We start from the raw sequence: 19788 nt of genomic DNA on the forward strand, positions 1-19788 counted from the left end.
AGTGCATTAAATATTTGAAGAATTCTTTTTTAAGAGTGTGTATTTAGTGTTTCGTGTTGTGCATAAAAATGACTCATTTAGCTAGGATCAAACATACCGAAATATAAGAACGATAGACTAATAGGTCCAAGAGATTAGAAGAATACCATAAGAAAGAGTAATAAGAAATATTTATTCCACCCATAATGGTTTAATATATATATGTATATATATAACAAATATCTGTTATGACGTAAAAGGATAGGAATTTGAAATTGCTAGTTACAACCCAATTATCGTTTGAAAAAGGTTATATAACATGTAGCCATTTTTATTACAATACCTATCAAAAGTCGAATTTCTGTTGACCGACTTAGAAAGTTAGACAAGTTATATCAGGTGATTTTGTTTCCCTGCACCCTGTAACCACTTGAAGGCATCTTTCACAATGGGTGGTCCCCAGGGGTCTATTTGTAAAGGTGCCACCGCACCTCTAACCGTCTCCATTCATCTATTGTTGCAGTGGTTTAACAGTGTGAGGGACAAACAGACAAGTTATATGTGTATCTTTGTCACCTCTCCAAATATCAGTTTAAAGGTTGAGCAATCTTCAAGCTTATAATGTTTAAAATTAACTTAACTCCACCTAACCAAAAGCCGTTTTTGGAAGATATTTTTACTGTTTCTCATAAGTGGAAAGGGATTTAAAAAGCCGATTTCAATTCTAAAGAATATTTAAAAATTGAAATAGAAATGTTAATTAATTAAATTTATTTAAAAAAATAATAAAAAAATAAGATAATTTCTATTTTTGAGAAAATCAAAATTGATTGGTTTAGAAACAGAAATGAAAAATAAAAATCGATTTCAGTTTCTATTTTTAGAAAGTAACTCATTGGTTAATTTTGATTTCGACCGTTTTTTAAGTTTTTAAATATTAAAATAATCATAATAATGATTTTATAAAGATGTATTATACAAAAAGAAAAAAAAATTATAAAATGTACAATTCATTAATTCGGTCTTAATTAGTATAATTGAAGGAAATTTTCGGATGCAACAGATATTAAAATTATAAAAAAAGAGATAAATTTCATCTGCAAAAAACATAAAAGATATTGGAAAATAATAAAAAATAAACAGGTGATACGTAACATTTTTTAAAACAATAGTTTATTAATTATAATCTAGGTTAAAATTTGCCAGATGATTCTGTTAAACAATTGCTCAATTATGTTTATTAATTTGTATATTTTTTTTCCTGTTATTAATTAAATATTTTAAATCAGTCCTAAATTAGAAGCTACTTTTTTTTATGCCCAACTGTTTCTAACTTTAAAAAAATTATAATAAATTCTGCACTTAATTTTAGTCGCATCTCTCGTACTAATATAAGATTTTAGTTTGGTTTTTTTTTAAAGCAACGTTATATATTAGAGAATTTTTAAACACAAATAATTAAAAATTCGGAGGATTATTTTCTATAAAATGGATAATTTAGTTTAAGAAAAACATAAATAAAATGTTTCAAGTGTTTATATATAACTAATACAGAGGAATAACTATTTAAAATTTGATTATATTTTATGTACTAGCGGGATAAAGAAAATTCCGACCGGTGAGTAGTGGAGTTGTAGACGATTTTTTTTAAGAGTGGAGCAAAAAAAAAGTTCAGACGTGCTAGTTAACAATGACGTCTAGACGTGTAGACCCCAAACAGCACCCAACAGAAAGGGGTATGGCCTACTGAACACCAGACGATCCTTTTTCATAAACCCCAGACGTTACGTCACATCGTTCATTTCCTCCCTGTAGGTTATCAGGAAAAAAACCATTTAATTTTCCCTGTCTGAATTCTCATTATTTCATCAATATAAACATGTTACACAATACGTTTATTGTGTATAAACAATATAATATAAAATTTTAACAATTTTAAAAAGTTTAAATTTTTAACTTTTAAAAAATTTCAGCAAGCGAAATACACTGTAAGGGGCACAAATTCGTCTCGCCATCTGTCGAATTAAACGCAAACTAAACTAATTATATTTATATTTATAATATAATAACTGTTATTAATTTTCGGTAAGGAAATATTGATATATTTATATTAAGGCGAAAACAATAGGAAACGTATTAAAAATATATTTACGTGTTTATATTACTCTATAATTATACGTTTTAAGTATAAACGCGAATAGTAAAAAGTATTTTAAAAAGAAAAATAATCACAATAGTGAAAATAATAATGATAACAATCTATACTCATAGAGGGAGACTCTGCTGTATGATTTTCACGTAAGGGAAAGTCATAAAAATTTCTTTACGCGACACTCCGTCATTGTTTATAGCTATTATATTTTTACAAAGGCTTTTATCTTCATGCTGCACATTTGGCTGTTGGTGTAGCTAACTTTTGCACTCTTGGACACAACTAAGATTGTCTACGACCTTTCTATTCATCCACACGACGAATTTCCTATCCTCTTTTGATGACATTAAATTCTTTTCATGAATTTTATAATATTCAAAGAGTGATTTATATCTTTTGTCTTTCTACCACTTTAAACGTGAATTTCGACAGGAATTTTAATAGATATTTTCTCCTCGGCGCCTATTTGTTGTTTTAAGTCATATTTAAAGAAGAAAATTATATTTAACTTAATTAAATTTATTCCTATTTTGACGGAATTACATTTTACCCTATACAAGTGGCGTCATCTTTTGTGTAAAAAATATATTATTATTTAATGTAATATTTTTGTATATACATATATATATGTATATATAATAAATTATAAGTTGTTACTGTAGGTTTAATTTTCGTTCAAATTATCGATTAATATAAATCACTATTATTAACTTTTAAAAGTATACTTTTGATCGTTATACAGTAGTAAATTTTTTATGTATGGCGCCATCTGTTGATAAATATATTAAATAAAATTAAACAAATTTTAATAATTAAAATAAATGTTGTTTACAGCTAGTGAACAATATGTAGGCATGTTTATAAATAGGACGAATTATCTGTCTATCTGTATACATAATGATAAATTTGTACAGATATTTGTATTTACATAAATGTTATCATTATTATTTATGTCTTTATAATGGCGTGTCCTCCATGATTCATATACAACATATTTTCCAGAATTTTTAGTTGAAGACCCGCTTTTTGAAGCTTAATAACTCCTGTGCTTTTTTTCGAAAATTTCTGAAATTTTGCAGGAAGATTCGTTTATTAAGGGGATTGATGCTATTACCGTATTTTACGGACTATAAGACGCACTTTTTTCTTCGAAAAATTGCCTCCAAAATTCAGGTGCGTCTTATCGTCCGTAAAATACGGTAAATTTTGGTGATTAAAGGTCGAGGGGATGGGGAGATAATAGGGGTCATGTGTATCTCCAGTAGGATCGGACTTAATGACGATTTTACTCGTTATTAGCATTCACAATTTTATATAAAACCCATCCTTGCCCTCAAAATTAACCTTTTTGCCTTTTTATAATAATTAAAAATATAAATAGTTTTTAATAAAAAATAACAACAGATGGTGCCACCAAATGTTGCCGAGAAAGTTAAGCAACTCGTTGCCGAATTTTTTAAAAGTATAATTAAGATATTGCTTTAATTAATAAGTTATTTTTTTTTAAAAAAATAAGTTTTAGACAGAAATTTATATATAAAATATACAAAAAAATTATTTTTCAACTAATAATTTGAATAGTGTAGAATAAGTAAATAATGTATTTTATATTGTTTCTAACAATATAAAATACATTATTAATATAATGTAAGGTATAGTACAATATAAGTATTTATTTTAATGTTTTATTTGATATGTAGCTAAAAAATTTATATTAATTAGTTGGGGGTTTGTTTATCTGTCTGTCTGTTTTTTATATACTTAATTATATTTTATATTATTGGGCTGCGATTTGAAAAAAACTGTAAACCTATAAATTTCCACTGTTGTTCGTCTGTCTATCTGTCTTTTCTTAATCTCGAGAATGGAATTAGATAGATGAATTTCGAGACCAGACATAGAAAGCTTAGGGACAGGAGGCCCCAATTAATTATATATGAACTTCTGAAGCTAAGCAGAAATCATTATTTCAATTCAAAAATTTTCCCCTGTAAAGAGTTAGGTAGATGACGGCATGACTTGCTAATAGAAAAAGTATTATGCACAGGGGCAAGACACTACTAAATATATTTTAAATTAAATAAATTTTTAAAAAAATATTAAAAATTGTGCCCCTATATTGTGACGACGTCACATAAATAATTTCTCGTTGTATTTTAATATTTGCATATACGCGAATACATTTGCATATACGCGAATACATTTGCATATATCTATTTATAGTTTATATATAGTATGCATGTATATATAATAGTTTCTAATGCTACTAAAATAACAAAATCATTTATCGACGCGATGATTTAGTAGAATCGTTTATCGGTTCAGTAATTTCTAGTCCATTTTTAAGAAATTTTCATTAATCTCATTAAAATATAGCATAAATAAATCATGACAATTTTCATTATATTATCATTTGTTATTATTAAGCGTTTTTATTTAATTTGATTTGTATTATTTTCTCAAAATTCACCCACTTCTAATTAAGATAGAAGGCTGAAACTTTGACGGCATAAGTCCTATGACAATTCATTTTAATGGTGTTTTAGGGGTGAACCTACTCCCACTCGGAAATCTGATAAACATAACCAAATGTAGAATTTAATCGTGCGTGCGTGTGCACGTGTGTGTAAATACACTGTAATGATGTATATTGTGGGGGTGGAACTACATCCATTTCACTCTCCAACCTCGAAAAACATGACCAATAAGAGCTTTTTTTTAATTAAATTTATAACTATTAAACTCTTGTCATGTGTAGAATTGTAAGTTTAGAATATGTTTCTCATATATTTACTGATGAAAGTGTTAAATGTAAATATATTTACATTTAATACTTTCACTGTTTTATTTTTTATGTATAAAATAATAATAAAGAAGGGTAAATTTATATTTTTGTCTGTACAGAATCATCAGACGTTTTAGTATTGTCTCGATACGTTTTCATTTTTATCGTCACCTTTTTATATTTATATCCATGACTTGACACAACCCATGGCACTTCATTTGATATTTTTGACATTATCGTAACATTATTTATGAGTTCGATTATATTTTACTAGAAAAATATCAATACCAGTTTCTATATTATATAAGAATCTTTTATTATTTAAAAAAACAATTTTTTTTAGACTACAAGACTTGCAAAATATTCTATTAACAATTCCTTATCATCATCGTCATCATCTAAAGGATTAAATTTTGATGTTTTTCCATGAGGAATAGCCTGTTAATAGGCTATCCCTCATAGAAAAATATCTAAATAAATGACCAATGTTTTAAACTATAATCAATAATTTCCGATGTTTTTTAATTTTTAAGATAAAATTTATAAGAGGTATTTAATAACTTCATAGCCTTTGTCTATGTAGAGTATGCACGAGTATCGTCACACGCATCTCTTGGTCCTTTTTTATGACTCCACTGTTCATTATTTTCACTTCTCTTGGAAAAAACACAACTTTATTCTCTGATAATCAGCATATTTTATAATATGACAACATTTCTACAACTTTATTTTAGTTTTTTTCCCCGTTTATAGCAGAATTGTAATTTAGAATAATGATAATAGCGATAGACTTTATATAGACAGTATATACAAAATCTTCGTATAAAACACGTGAATGATCAATACACACACACACACACATTATATATATATATATATATAAAATAAATAAAAATGAATAATTTTAATGAATTTTAGCGCTTCCCAAAATTATAAATTTGTGTAAAAATACAAGATTTAACTAAAAGCGTTTATTATGTAACTTTCAACAGTTACAACCAGCTCATTTTAGAAATGAAAAATGTCTTGCAGGGAAATTTTAAATAAATTTCCCTTAAAAGAAAACAAGTTTTCAGTTTTCGAAAGTCAAAACAGGAATTCCCTATTTCAAAATAGGAAATATCTAAGACATTATATGCTTCGTTGATAACAGGTGTGCTTGTCTTACAACGTTAAGTAAAAAATTAAAATTGCAACAAGTTCTAAACTCAAATTTAACTCGTAAACTTAATTATCCTTACAATTAATATTATAGCATAGGCCTACTCTTTTTTTTTTTTTCCTTCGTAAATTCGAATTTACAATGGTGAAATTTCTCATTAAATGGAAGTTGAACTATCAATTTATCAGAAGAGTAAACTGTATAAACTACATTTATTAAGCATAATTATACAGGGTGGTCCAAACGTTATTTGTGTTTCAACGTGTTTTCCTTTTAGAAAACTGATAGAAACAATAAAAAATACGCAGCAGTTAGTCTTTATAACGGTCAACTGTGACTTTTGAGCCATTCTGTAATACACAGAATTAATACAATTAATAGAAAAAAATGAAGAAGAATATTAATTCACTCTACTTTAAAAGATGTATACGTTGAATTATCAAAGATATCAGTGTTGTTGCATGTCCATAAAAGCACTATCTTACAGTCCAGTGATGGATGGTAACTTGCTACGATATATAAATATTAATTAATCAAGATATAATTAAAAATAAGATATTTAAAAAATTAAAAAAAATATTTTATTAAAGTTTATTTTATAAAAGAAATCAGCCAGTGAGAAGAAAATAATAATAATAAAAACAGTTAACTATAAACTACATTTTCTAATTTATAATAATATATGCAAGAATAAACACATATAATTGAAAAATAATAATAATAATAATAATAATAATAATAATTTAAAATAAAAAAGTGCATAATTAAAACACAATAAAATAATTCAGTTTACTTAAAAGAATTGTTTCTTTTGATTGAAACAAGCGGTGCTTTTCATCGACTTCCTTAAAATTTATTTTCATTCTATCAATGATTTACTTCATTGAATTTTAATTCTCTCGGTAATCAAACATAATAAATACTTTAAATGGAGGAAATAAAAAAAGAATTTAATTTAATTCTACGCCAACGCGACTATAAAAACGAAAGAAAAATAATTAATTTTCCGAGATTATTTTATTATCTAAAATAAAAAAAAAATCATTTCTAAATAAAACTATATTTTATCGTATTAAAATCGATTTGGTAAACGCGAGAATATGTTAATTAGTCATTTGCATATTTTGATTATTTGCCGAACGGATCAAATTCCTCAAAATCCTAGCGATTTTTCAAACTATTGACGTTCGGTGTGCGTAGTAATAATTGCAAAATCATCACCCGTGTATGCGATTCTTTATTTGTATTAGGCCTTGGCCTGTTACAAGGGGAGTTTTGTTTAACATTCATTAAATAAGCAATTATGTAGTTACAAATTTTTTAACAAAATTATACAAGTTATAAATAGATTTTAACGTAGCCACATGGAAAAAATAGACATTTCTTTTTCGAGGAGCACTCATTTAAATTATTTAAATCGGAACTTTGTCTTAGGAATATTGTTTTTTTCGCATCCACAAACCAGATAGAATTTAGAGAAGTTTTCTAAACACCTCGGACATACAATTTTAGAATAGATATAAATCTTGTTATCAATGGTTATTATGTCATTATTAAGGCGAAGCTGGATGAAGAACCCCTTAACACCAAAGGGAAAATTAAGCTACATATAATTATTGATATTAGGTATTATATTATATGAATTCGGCAGATTTCGTGTCCGGATATCCTCCACGTCAAGTATCAATGAATTCTCCATTACATTTCTAGTTAGTTGTTTACATAATTCTTCACTAATCTCCGGAAGGTGTATAAACGGGCCCATCGAAATCCAAAATTGTTAATTACTCTGGTCAGCTGACTTACCCAGTTCTTTCTCGATTCTGTTTGTAATGATTTCCGATATAATTGGTTCAAAAAAACTAAATAACAGCCGACCACTAAAAAAGACTCTGGTTTAATTCCACCAATGCGAATATAAAACTGGAAGTAGTATGTGATTGCACTAGATGACCAACCGATTTCCTAATTAATAGTAACAAACCTCCAGCTGGTCGACCAAATCTTTGTGGCCTTTGAGCATTTTGCTATATAAAATCCAAAACTTATCTTCTAGGGATCTCTTCCTTATCTTATTTATATCTAATATCCAAGTCTCTGTAAATCCTATTACTTCATGCGATTGTAAAAACTGTATGACAGGATCTTTATAGATTTTTTTAAATAGACCTTGGATATTCCAAAAGCTTATACTTATTTTGTTTAGGATAGCCTGAATATTTTCTTTGACTTGGTCTGGAGGTAACGAGTTTAATGAACTCTCCTGGTGAAGATTACAATTTTCCTTAATATTAGTCAGCTTTTTAACCTCTAGTTCCAATCTTTCTTGCTCACGACTCTCTGTATCAGCAGTCTGGCGACTCATAAAAAATAACTGATCTGAATTACTTCCTCCAAATTTAAATCGTACGTGAAGATATTACCATCTTTTATGAAATAATCGTCTCTGACCGTTATTTTATGTCCCTTTGCCTTTTCTTGACTTATCGTTAAGGTTAATTTTTTTCTTCTGATCCTGGATCTCTTACATAGATCTGCTATAAATAGAAACTTTCCCTTTCCTATACTTGCTAATTTTGATCTTTTTTTCCAAAATTCTCGCAAAATCGAGTTTCTTTCATAGATTGAGCTTAACGTAATTTTCACAATGGATTTATCGTCCCCACTTGACACTCTGACCAAACTATCAGGCAAACAATCAGGTAGTCCTAGTTTATTCTTAATATAATAATTAATCTCATCCGTGAGATCGTTTGTCTTAAACGGGAAGTTCAGGACTATAATATTGTTCTTTACCTTCTCGTTTCTCAAAGAATCGATTTGAAACTCCAGCTTACCTTGCAGTTGTTTACCAGTCTTAACTATCTGGTCGAGATCGGTTACTTTCTGGAAGGCTTTATCCAATTCCTCTCTCAATTCTCTATTCTCTTTCTTTAGTGAGGTTACTTCTGCTTTTATCGTACTTAAATCTGAATTTAATTGCGTAAACTTTTCCTGAATCAAAACGTATATTCCTTTTAAAGTATATTGAGTCTCTTCCGTTTCGTATTCATCCTCTTCCGCTACCAATCCAAAGTAGTCTTGAATGTTTGAGTCTCTCACTATCCCACTTTTAGTTATAGAGGGAGTTTCTACAATTTGTTCTTGTTCACCATGCATCAGATTCAATAACTCATTTCCTCTCGCTAATTCTTTCGCACTACCTTTCCGGGGTCTTCCACGCCCCTTTCTTTGCATATCTGCACGATCCATCTCCTGAGGAGATCTAGCCAAAGGGCCAGGGTTAGACTCTATCCCCGCAATTTGCAATAAGCACCTTATTAAACTTAATCTTAAAATATTTGTGTATTCGTAAACTTTCTGATACACCATATTCAATTACTTTCCACAAAGCTACAATAGAACGTCACTTCTAACCCCGAATAAAAAGTCACCAACACCGTCCACGACTCCCCCAAGTTCGCTCTGCGTAGTAATAATTGCAAAATCATCACCCGTGTATGCGATTTTTAATATAAAAATACAATACTTAATTCAAATAATTCATTCGGGTACGACCCGCGAGCGAAAGACCATTACTTTTATATTATCTTTATCTATGGAGTAATTTAATGAATGGTTACCGAACGGTTCGTGGTAGGAGTGAAATTCATAGAATTTTGAAATTATTTTAAGTATAATTGTTTTTTTCTTTGATTTTCAAGCGTCTAGCACGAAGTTCTGTGAATTTCTTTTATTTGATATTCTAATATTCTTTGTTTATTTTGACCTTTTCAGACATATCGATACGAGAAGTAAAGAAAAAAAAATCGAACGAATAATGTCGCGCCAAGAACTTTTTCGAGCAGAAAACTGCTGAAGCAAATCGCGTGAGTCATTCCACATTTTCTTTATGGAGTTCTAAAAGTTATGTATTTAAAGATGACGATGTGCAGCAGATTATCTCCATTAGCCAATGAAAATGAACCGTATACATTCTCGTAGCTGGATTTATCTCTTTTCTTATCATTTATCATGTGATACGGACGCTAGGAGATTATCTCTTGTACAAATTTGTCGAGTGCACGGTGCTTAAATTAGTGAGACATTGTTGATAATTCTTTTGAAAATCGCACTTTCAACATAAAATGACTCGAATATTTGTCTTGCTTATTTTACTTTGTTACCAAAGAAAGAGCGAAAGCAGAAATTTAACGAGAATATTTTGTAGATCATCATCGTCGTCGTCGTCATCATCATCATCATCGCCGTCATTTTTATATTTAACTCGTAAGTATATCGATGAAAATCTCTTTTTTAAAATTTAAAAACAAATTAGAATTAGTTTTTTTAAATATATATAAATTTTAAATTACTTTTTTTGACAGATTATCTCTCCGATTTCTGTAATCCATCATCCACGTACACCATTTACGCCAAGGAAAGTGGCACCTATTCATCTGGGATATTTAAAATGACCAGGAACGATACTCCGTACGATGTAGATAAAAACTGCAACGTGGTTCTTAAAATACCAGACAACTATAAGGTTTTACTTAGTTTCTTTTACGTTGACATCCGTAAAAACGAACGTAGTCAATGTGTGGATCAATTACAGATATCGCACTTTACTACTAATAAACTCATTCTGAAACCAATTTGTGGAAGATGGTATAACAAACGTGGTGATAGAACAGTTTTTCCACTAAGCAGCTTTGTCATGAGGTTTAAAAGTAATTCGAGTGGATACAATTGGAATCATACGGGTTTTAGTTTCATGTATACTGTATATAACCGCAGTAAGTATGATTTTTCCCTCCCCATTTAAACCAGTCCTTAATTTCTTTCCGAATTTGTTAAAAGTACTCATTAATATTTTAAGTATTATAAATTTTAAGAGAGTTTTTTAAATTTACTTATGATTACAGAATTGCATTTTATGATTTTAATTATTATAGATAATCCCATAAAATGTGTTGTAAGAATTTAAGTTAGTAGAATAATTTAGATTAGATGCCACGCTTTTTATTTTATTATAATTAATTTCTCTCATTAAAAATACCATTTCGTTAATAATATACAGGCCTAATCTATTGGACTTTTAAAATTTAATATAATCTTTCTTAAGCTAAAGAAATTATAATTTTCCTCAGTTAAATCCTAACCAACAAGCTATAAAAATGATATCCAGTCAACATTTCGTACATATTTATTAAAAAAAATTCAAAACAAAATGAATTTTATAAATATTTTGCTAGTAGTCGAGTGAAAATTAGAACACGACAAGGATATCTGTAATCTAAATATGTCAATGTCAGATTTCAGTGATCGGAACAAGGAATCAAAATGCTAATCTTAAATTATAGAAAACAACTGATAGGCTACTTGATAGAATTTTATAGTATATTTTTTTAAATTTCATTTATTTATTAAAATAAAATTGGCACGCAGCTGAGTAACCGTGTGTGATGCATTTCTATCAGGGAAGGGCCGGGTTCGAATCGCTCTTATCTTCCAAGTGATCGTCCTCTAGCGCGTTTAAGAAATAAAATATAGAATAAAAAAGTGAAAATAAAAGTAAATTTGATGCTTCGGGACATTATTGTTCTCTTGTTCAATTCATAAACCACGTCTATCGTAATAAATAATTTAAGTTCTAAATTAATATGGATCGATGACGTGGCTGCAACCACGGAGACTGGTTTTGAGTCCGGATCGGCTCAAATTTTCATTAGTGAATTGTAAAGGATAAGTCTGCCTGGCCCTGATCGAAACTATAGTAGGCATTAAAAAAAAAAGGCCCTCTTAATGCCCGAAGAAAGGGAAGATCAATTTAAAAATTAAATAATACGAGCATGTAGTTAAATAGAAGTTAAAATCTTTTAACATAATTAGGGTGTAATTAAATTATAAAAATTTATGGCATATGATTTTTTACGGCACATTTCGTGAAAGATCAAAAGATGAGATTTAAAATTTAATGTAGAAATAGATAACATTTCGATTCAGTTTTTTAGAAACTCCATATATATAATTCGCAATCGAAAGACATTCTTCACTTCGCTTACACCTTTCTTCCGAGCATATTTAATTTTTATGTATGGTATTCTGAAAGCTTCCGAGTTAAGAGACTTTATTGAAATTTTATTGAAGTATAAAATGAAAAAGTATTAAAATACTCTCCGAAGGAACTTCTATCGAAACTGTAAATCTTATAAAAGAAAATATAATGTTGCATACGATCAACATTATATCTATGTTATAATTTTAAATATGACAGATTTTCTAATATTAAAACTGAATAAATAAACTTTAGGCTAATAAAACGAAGACAATTGGTTTTTAACTACATCTGTAAATGCCAAATGAATAAATTTTTTAATGCATTGTTTCAATACTCTTTCCCAGAATAAGAATGGAGCAGAGATAAGATAGTCGTCACACAAAGGAAAATACAGTAGTTCATTACAAATTATAATCAGTGGCGAATTTCCCATTAGTCCTACTGGGCAGGAGCCAAGGGGTGGCAAAAATTTAAAATATTAAAATTTTTTTATTATTTATGTAGAAACAATTTGCAATGGAATTAGTGCAAATTAAAATCTTATGTCTTATTTTGTCCTTACTTAGAATAGAGTGGTAGTAAGTTACTAACGACGGACTTTCAATAGCAATGCCCCTGGCCCTTTCGATATTTAAAAACCTGTAAAAATACAATTATTGCAGGATTAAAATGATAAAAAAAAGCCACTTTTGCATCGATTCTATTAGTTTAGGGGCACCTGTATATCGTGGGCCAGATATTTAAGCAATTAAAAAACGTCACGTCATATGACGCGATGCATAAATTTTTAAATTTATACATATATTTTTGAATTTTCGAAAAAATATACAGTATTTCATTTCCAAGTATTTTATTTCGTTACTTAGCTACGGTGTCCGAATGATATACATCCAAGATTAGGCAAGTCGGCTCTATTCTTATTCTGGGAAATACTACAGAAAGCTTAACTTTTCTGTAGTATTTCCCCAGAAATGAAACTGCTCTTGCTATATTAAATTCATATTAAAACTTATCATGGATGAAATTTCATAAAAATGAAAATTATTATTTTATTTAAAAAATACAAAGTTTTTTCCCCTCCTCAACACACAAGAAATGCAATGAAGTGAATAGTTTATATATCATTCATTAAGTTACTGTGTTTTTTTTAAATTTTATATACAAAAAAACAGATTGAGGACCAGTGATTCCACTGATAGGATCTGATCAAATTCTTTTTAAGAACCAAAATCAAGAGAATGATTGATTTTTAATTTTTAAAATTGAATTTAATGTTGAAAGAGGCAGTATTTAATATACATTCTACTAGAAAAATTCCAGTGAGGAAAGACAATGAAATTGTTTTTCTATTTATTACAAAAGAGAGATGATAATAATAAAATATTGATATATTCTAGTCATAACGTTTTGTGAATAGGAATAAATAAAAAATGTATTGAATCAGCTGAAATTTTTTAAATAGTATATATGTTGTAGTTTTATAAAACTTTTAATATAATTTATATATAATAAAAAAGAAAAATTTAAAGCAAATTATTTATTACTTTAGAACTCTACAATTTAAAATGGATAATTTTATCATATGATTAAAAACATTATAAATCTTTTTTTATAACTGTTTTGTGATGTTATCAAAAGATAATGGAAAGAAAAAATAAATGATAGAATGTACAATTAGTTTTTAGTGATATAGTTTTAATTTTTCTTTTTAGGTGAAAATGGTATTTGTTATGGAGAAGACAGATTTAAATGTAAAAATTACAATATATGCATATGGAAATCATTAGTTTGTGATGGTTATAACAATTGTGTTGATGGTAGTGATGAGAAAAATTGTTATGAAAGTAAGTTTTTTATATTTTTATATAACAATAAGATTTATAATTTTTATCTTCAAGTATAAGTTGACAAAGAATAGTTTCACAAAGCTATATATATATATAGCTTTGTGAACAATTTATTTAACTTGAAAATTAATAAATATGCTTGTCATTAAATCATTAAATTGGAATTTTAAAAATTCATCATGGGATTTCCTAGACTGACATTGCTTTATTTAAAACGTGAATTAACGTTTTATTTTTATTCAAATAAAAAAATTATTAATTAAATAGACGAAAAAACGTTTAAAGGATGAGTTATTGATATTTTTTGATTTTGAAATTATATTGCAAAACTTCACATATTTTATAACATTTCAAACCTATTGTTGATAATGACTTGAAATATTTTTATTATATAAATTTTTCAGATAGCAACAATTCAGTTGGAATAGGTGGCTACATAGGATTGACATTTGCAGTACTGTTACTTATTTTAATATTACTGTTCCTCGTGTCTCCTCCTTTGAAGAGAGATTCGTCTCGTGTGCCCGAAATACCGACAATTTCGTCTTCGTGCCAGTGGCATACTGGAACGTCCAACTTTCCTCCACCTTATTCCGAAATTGAGGATCGTCCTCCTTCCTACGAGGAGGCAGTTAGAACTAATACATCCTGAAACTGGCTAAACAAGCAAATTTCCTAATGTAGAATTGTACTACTGTGATATTTTTGTTATCAAGTACAATTGTAAAGTACTTAACTATGTTAATTCAGATAAATTCAATTTTTATCTTGTAAATCTTAAAGATTTCACATCATCTGTTAGCATATTTGCATTGTTATGGAAAACAATTTTTAATACAGAATCTGTATAGTGTCATCTATTGTCAGAAAATTATTTTATAAATATAAAAATACAGCACCAAGATTATTAAAACTGTATTTATTATTAGAACTATTTTATCATGTGATGCTACAAACAGTTTATATATTTATTATTCTACAAACAGAAAAAAAAATTAACATAAAAGGGAGACTAGATTAGACTCCATTTGAATGTGTTTCTTTACACATATTATACATTGCCATATTGATGAGTATGAAGGTGAAACATTCTAATTTTTTTGGGATATTTTACAAGGTTTAGATGAATCCCTGTTGTCTAGTACATTCTGCTACAGTTTACAATCTATGGATAGAATGTTTTTATTTGCTATATAAATATGAAAACTATTCTAAAAATCATAAGAATAATTACATAAGATTTTACTATACAACAAGTAGGTGGTGATAAATGGAAGCACACATCTACAAGTTCATTTATCTTTTCCTGTTCTAAATTTTCTTTTGTTTAACAAGCAAATATTTTCATTATTTATGATAATCACTAAAAGAGTGAAATAAATTAGATATTGTTAAATATAGTTAAAAGAAAATGCAGATTTCTTCATTTATATTATTGTTAATGATTTAAATGCCATTACTGTACATTTGTTTTTAATTGTATGAGGACGGAGATGAATAAAATACAATTATGTTGATTTTATTTTTAAGTGAATAATAAAATTGAAATTGTTTTTACTTCTGAATGTTTTACTTGGCACAAATTTGGTTTTAAAACATTTTTGATCATCAAACTTATAAGTAACTTTAGAAAATATGTAATTTGTGAATAGTTTCTATAATCTGCTATCTGATTTTGATATAATAAATGAAACAGTATAAATAAAAGAAAAAAAACAAAAAATATATACAATAAATTATTTTTGCCTCCCTTTCTTATACACTTAAAAAGATTTAATTTGACTGAGCATTTTTTAATTTAAATACATTGGATATCAATTTTACATTCAAATGTATACAAATAATTTTTTGGAATGTAATTTGTTTTATTAAAAATTATTCTAGGAGTTTTTTAAAATTCATAAGATTTTGGAATTTTATGCAGTGAATCCCTAAATCCACTAAAAGTTTAATTTAAAATCATAAATTCAATTAACTTTATACAGCAAGTTTCTTGCTAGTGCAAGCCTCATGGTTATAAATCGGTGAAAAATCAATTTTAAATGTGTTTTATACACTACAAAAGAATCACCTATAATTAATTTAAAATGATCATAGGAAAATCTTTTGCACACAAGATATAACTATGAAAGATTTATCTTACACAGATATGCACAGTGCAAGATGATGTGAGAACACTGTAATCAATCACTCAATTCCAGTAATAGCGGAAGACCAACTGCCAAAATTGGCAAGGTATTATAATACCATTGTTTTTTTGTCCAAAGTACTAATGTATGCATACTGATGATGTCAAATATGACATAAAATTGACTAGGAATACACACAAAAACTGTAATAAAATGTTGTTAATATTCTTTGTAGACCAACTGAATACTGGACAGTATGGACATTGATAAGACCCACAAACTTGGCAAATATTTAAAACAAACAGGCTAAATGCATCAAACATAGTTTCGTTATAGTTTTCTAAAAAAATTAAAAAAAATTTTTTAGTATAATATAATAATTATAATTAATTTTGTAGTTTAAATTATAAAATTACCTGGAGCATAGTATTCGTATATCTTAACTGGTAAATAACGAGTCATATTTGCAACTGGAAACCATCTTTGTATCACAAATGAAACACAAATAGGTTCAGTATCCAACTAAAAAAAAAATTTCTTATGATTATATTCATCAAATCAATACTTATATATAATATTTAGAACCTTTATATAAATATTTTATAACAACAAGACTGGGCAAATTCTGGAAGATGACAGACAACTTAAAAGTGTAATTAGAAAAACATGTTAGTATTCCAAAGCACTTCATTTCTGTTGCACTTTAACATTCTTTTATCTCAAAAACTGTGTGGTTTTTTTAATATCTCAGAAACATTGAGATATTTAATTGAAATTTTTTGTATGGTTTCTGCTACAGGAGGTCTACATTTTTAAAGGTTTTTGTGTGTTATAACTATGGTTTATATTATTGAAATGTTTAGAAAAGTAGACTTTATTTGAAAAAACTAAATGCTTAGGAACTTAAATTATGATTATAAACAGTATAGATTCTGAATCAGTAGCAGTTGTAATTTTGTGAGGTCCTAGATGAGGACTTGTCTCTTCTAATAAAGGTAATCTAGATTTTTACCTATGACAAACCATCATGGACAAAAAAATATTTCAAAAATATTATTTGCAGTAAAACTTTAAGCATTAGTTTGAACATTTTTGATATTTCAGTTATCAAATGAACAAGATAGACTATATAGAAAGTTTAATATCTCGTGATAATATTAAACTGTAATTTCTGTATGTCACTGCTAAATATAGAATTAATTCTACATATAGCATTTAAAAATAAAATTTCTCAACATTTAATCATTTTCTGATCAAAACAAAATTTAACACCTTCCTATCATATTTTTCATTTCAATTTGATCAAAGATATTATTTCAAGAATTTATTCAGCATGAAAGCTAACAATATGTCAGTATGTTTACTTATATAATTTTATTATTATGGAGTTGGTGGAGTGTACACTACATATGATATACTATATACTAGTGCCTAGTGTTATGCCAGACCAAAGCTAAGGCATAATTACAGAAAACAAATGTTTTGTTTACATACTGTTTGTGTACCAGTATGTATCTGTGTTTAAGGATATTCTGACAATGTGATGTGTTTAGAATGACAGCCTTCTATAGTGCGATGATGGATATGTTGTTTTGAAATCTTAATGTATCAAGACTTTTGTGTAGTGTACCTTTAGTGAAAGGATTACTGGCATAATATATTCAGTACCTCATCCATCTGCTTTATTTTGTGGATGAGTTCTGAGTATTTATTTAAGGAAGAATTTTTAAAAAATAGAACTTAGAACCATTTGGTTCTAAGTTCCATTATAAACAGAAGAATATGTTATATTTTAAACTTTAACATTAGATTTCATTTAGAAAAAAGAAATGAGGTTCTAAAAAGAAACAAATTAGTAAGTCTTCTTTGAGAAAGTGTTAAAATTAATCTAAGATTTAGGCAATTCAATTAATAATTTTAAATATGAAATATTTAAAAAATTAATTAAGTAAAAACTTATATACTCACATAATGGAAATAGAAAACAACTTTTCTTTCTGAAAAACGGGCTTCTTTTAAATTTCTAACTGTATTTGATCTGACATAAGCATCCAAGTCTTGTTGGGTGATAAGGTAACCAGTTGGAATTGTTATTTCTAGAACAGCCATGCCACTATTGGGACTTTCAGCTGTGTTGGTCCAACTAAAACAAAGATTTTAATCAATTAAATTAATATACGCTTGATATTAAATTTATTGACTTTACCTCTGACAAGAATTTATGTTAATATGGGAATTATTTCGCCCGTAAAAATTTCCCTTAACGTCCAGCAAAAATGTCGACATAGGAGGTGGAATAAGATGATGAGGCCAATCTACATTATATTGAATGTCTAATTGTACTATTGCTAAACCAGCACCTTGAGCCTTAACTATTATTGATCCAGATGCATTTGGTATCTTTAAAAGAAAAATAATTAATTTTAGATAATAATTTTATAATAAATTTTTTTAATTAAAAAAATAATCATCACAATACATAAGTATAATCAATAATTAAATTTAATTTCTTTGATATTTTATCATACAATATAATAATAAAGTATACTTTTAATATTTAATAAAGTTTTTAGTAAATCAGTATTATATTTATGAAAGAAAGTTTTTGGAAGATTAGCAATTATATATATGCAGATAAAGATTTAAATATATTGAACCACTGTTAAGAAAAATTATTATTTACTACAGTATGCTTTTGACATTATAAATTCTTTTTTCTGTTATCTTTCAATTATGAGAAAATACAAAAATAAAATAAAATGTTTTATAAGTAATAGATCTTTTGCACAATAAGAAGCAATCAAACTAATTCATTGGGTTGCAATTTGAAAAGAATTGTAGACCTATAAATTTCCACTGTTGTCTGTCCATCCGTCTTTCCTTAATCTCAAGAATGGAGTTAGATAGATGAAAAATGAGACCAGAAACCTTAGGGCAAGAGGCTCCAATTAATTACAGTCGAGTCTGCATAAGTCGTCACCTGGATAACTTGACACCGTCGGTTATGTAGTCATTTTGTGTGGTCCTGGCCGACTTACATAAGCATTAATGTTATTAATGTTAAAAAACTCAGTTTACTCGACATCGTTTAAGTTGTCACCACTGAATAAATCAACATACTTTTTCTGTTTCACACTTTTTAGACATCTGATAAGTCGACTCCCCTCTGAGTATGTTGATTTATCCAGTGGTGACGACTTAAACAATGTCGAGTAAACCGAGTTTTTTAACATTAATGCCTATGTAGTCGACTGGGACCACAGAAAACTGACTACTTAACCTATGGTGTCGAGTTATCCAGGTTACGACTTATGCGGACTTGACTGTATATATGGACTTCCAATGCAAACCAAAAGTTACATTATTTCAATTAAAGAATTTTCCCCTGAAAGGAGTTAGATAGATGACAAGTGCAACTCTATTGTTAAATGAAAAGTATGATGTACAGGGGCAAGACACTACAGTACTAATTTGAGGTGGAGAGCATATGTTTTAAGTTAAATAAATTAAAAATATGATTAAAAATTGCAACCTGGCATTGTGACAATGTCACAATAAATAATTACTCATTTTAAAATGCTTTTCTAATTTTCAATTAGGGAGATTGAGAATAAATTTCATTTTTTTTAATAGAAGATACACACACATAAATATGGGATATACATTGAGAGTCACAGCACTGATTCTGCAT

General features: G+C 27.8%; 2 protein-coding genes across 3 annotated transcripts in view; one reads left to right on the top strand and one right to left on the bottom strand.

Moving 5' to 3' along the window:
- The first annotated feature begins 9638 nt into the window (after positions 1–9638).
- On the top strand, positions 9639–15525 carry LOC136982989 (uncharacterized). Its single transcript, XM_067279587.1, has 5 exons — positions 9639–9714; positions 9856–10347; positions 10446–10856; positions 13834–13965; positions 14373–15525. Exons 2-5 carry the CDS (start codon positions 10206–10208, stop codon positions 14618–14620), a joined length of 933 nt encoding a protein of 310 aa, XP_067135688.1. The 5' UTR covers positions 9639–9714; positions 9856–10205; the 3' UTR covers positions 14621–15525.
- LOC136982978 (CD109 antigen-like) overlaps positions 14872–19788 on the bottom strand; it is a 53291-nt gene continuing 48374 nt past the window's right edge. For both annotated transcript variants that reach the window (XM_067279566.1, XM_067279565.1), the window contains exons 32-35: positions 18304–18497; positions 18066–18240; positions 16514–16619; positions 14872–16437 (exon numbers count right to left, since the gene is read on the bottom strand). In XM_067279566.1, the coding sequence (XP_067135667.1) occupies positions 16238–16437; positions 16514–16619; positions 18066–18240; positions 18304–18497 (675 nt within the window). In that variant the 3' untranslated portion in view covers positions 14872–16237. The remainder of the gene's footprint in view (positions 16438–16513; positions 16620–18065; positions 18241–18303; positions 18498–19788) is intronic.

This window comes from Centruroides vittatus, unplaced genomic scaffold, assembly GCF_030686945.1.
Source record: "Centruroides vittatus isolate TY-2023 unplaced genomic scaffold, ASM3068694v2 contig_875, whole genome shotgun sequence".
Classification (NCBI taxonomy): domain Eukaryota; kingdom Metazoa; phylum Arthropoda; class Arachnida; order Scorpiones; family Buthidae; genus Centruroides; species Centruroides vittatus.

Excerpts from the sequence above, each read along its gene's own strand:
- LOC136982989 (XM_067279587.1), top strand. The coding sequence starts at position 10,206 with ATGACTCGAATATTTGTCTTGCTTATTTTACTTTGTTACCAAAGAAAG. Across the intron at positions 10,348-10,445 it reads GTCATTTTTATATTTAACTC|ATTATCTCTCCGATTTCTGT; the intron begins GTAAGTATATCG and ends TTTTTTTGACAG. Across the intron at positions 13,966-14,372 it reads TGAGAAAAATTGTTATGAAA|ATAGCAACAATTCAGTTGGA; the intron begins GTAAGTTTTTTA and ends TAAATTTTTCAG.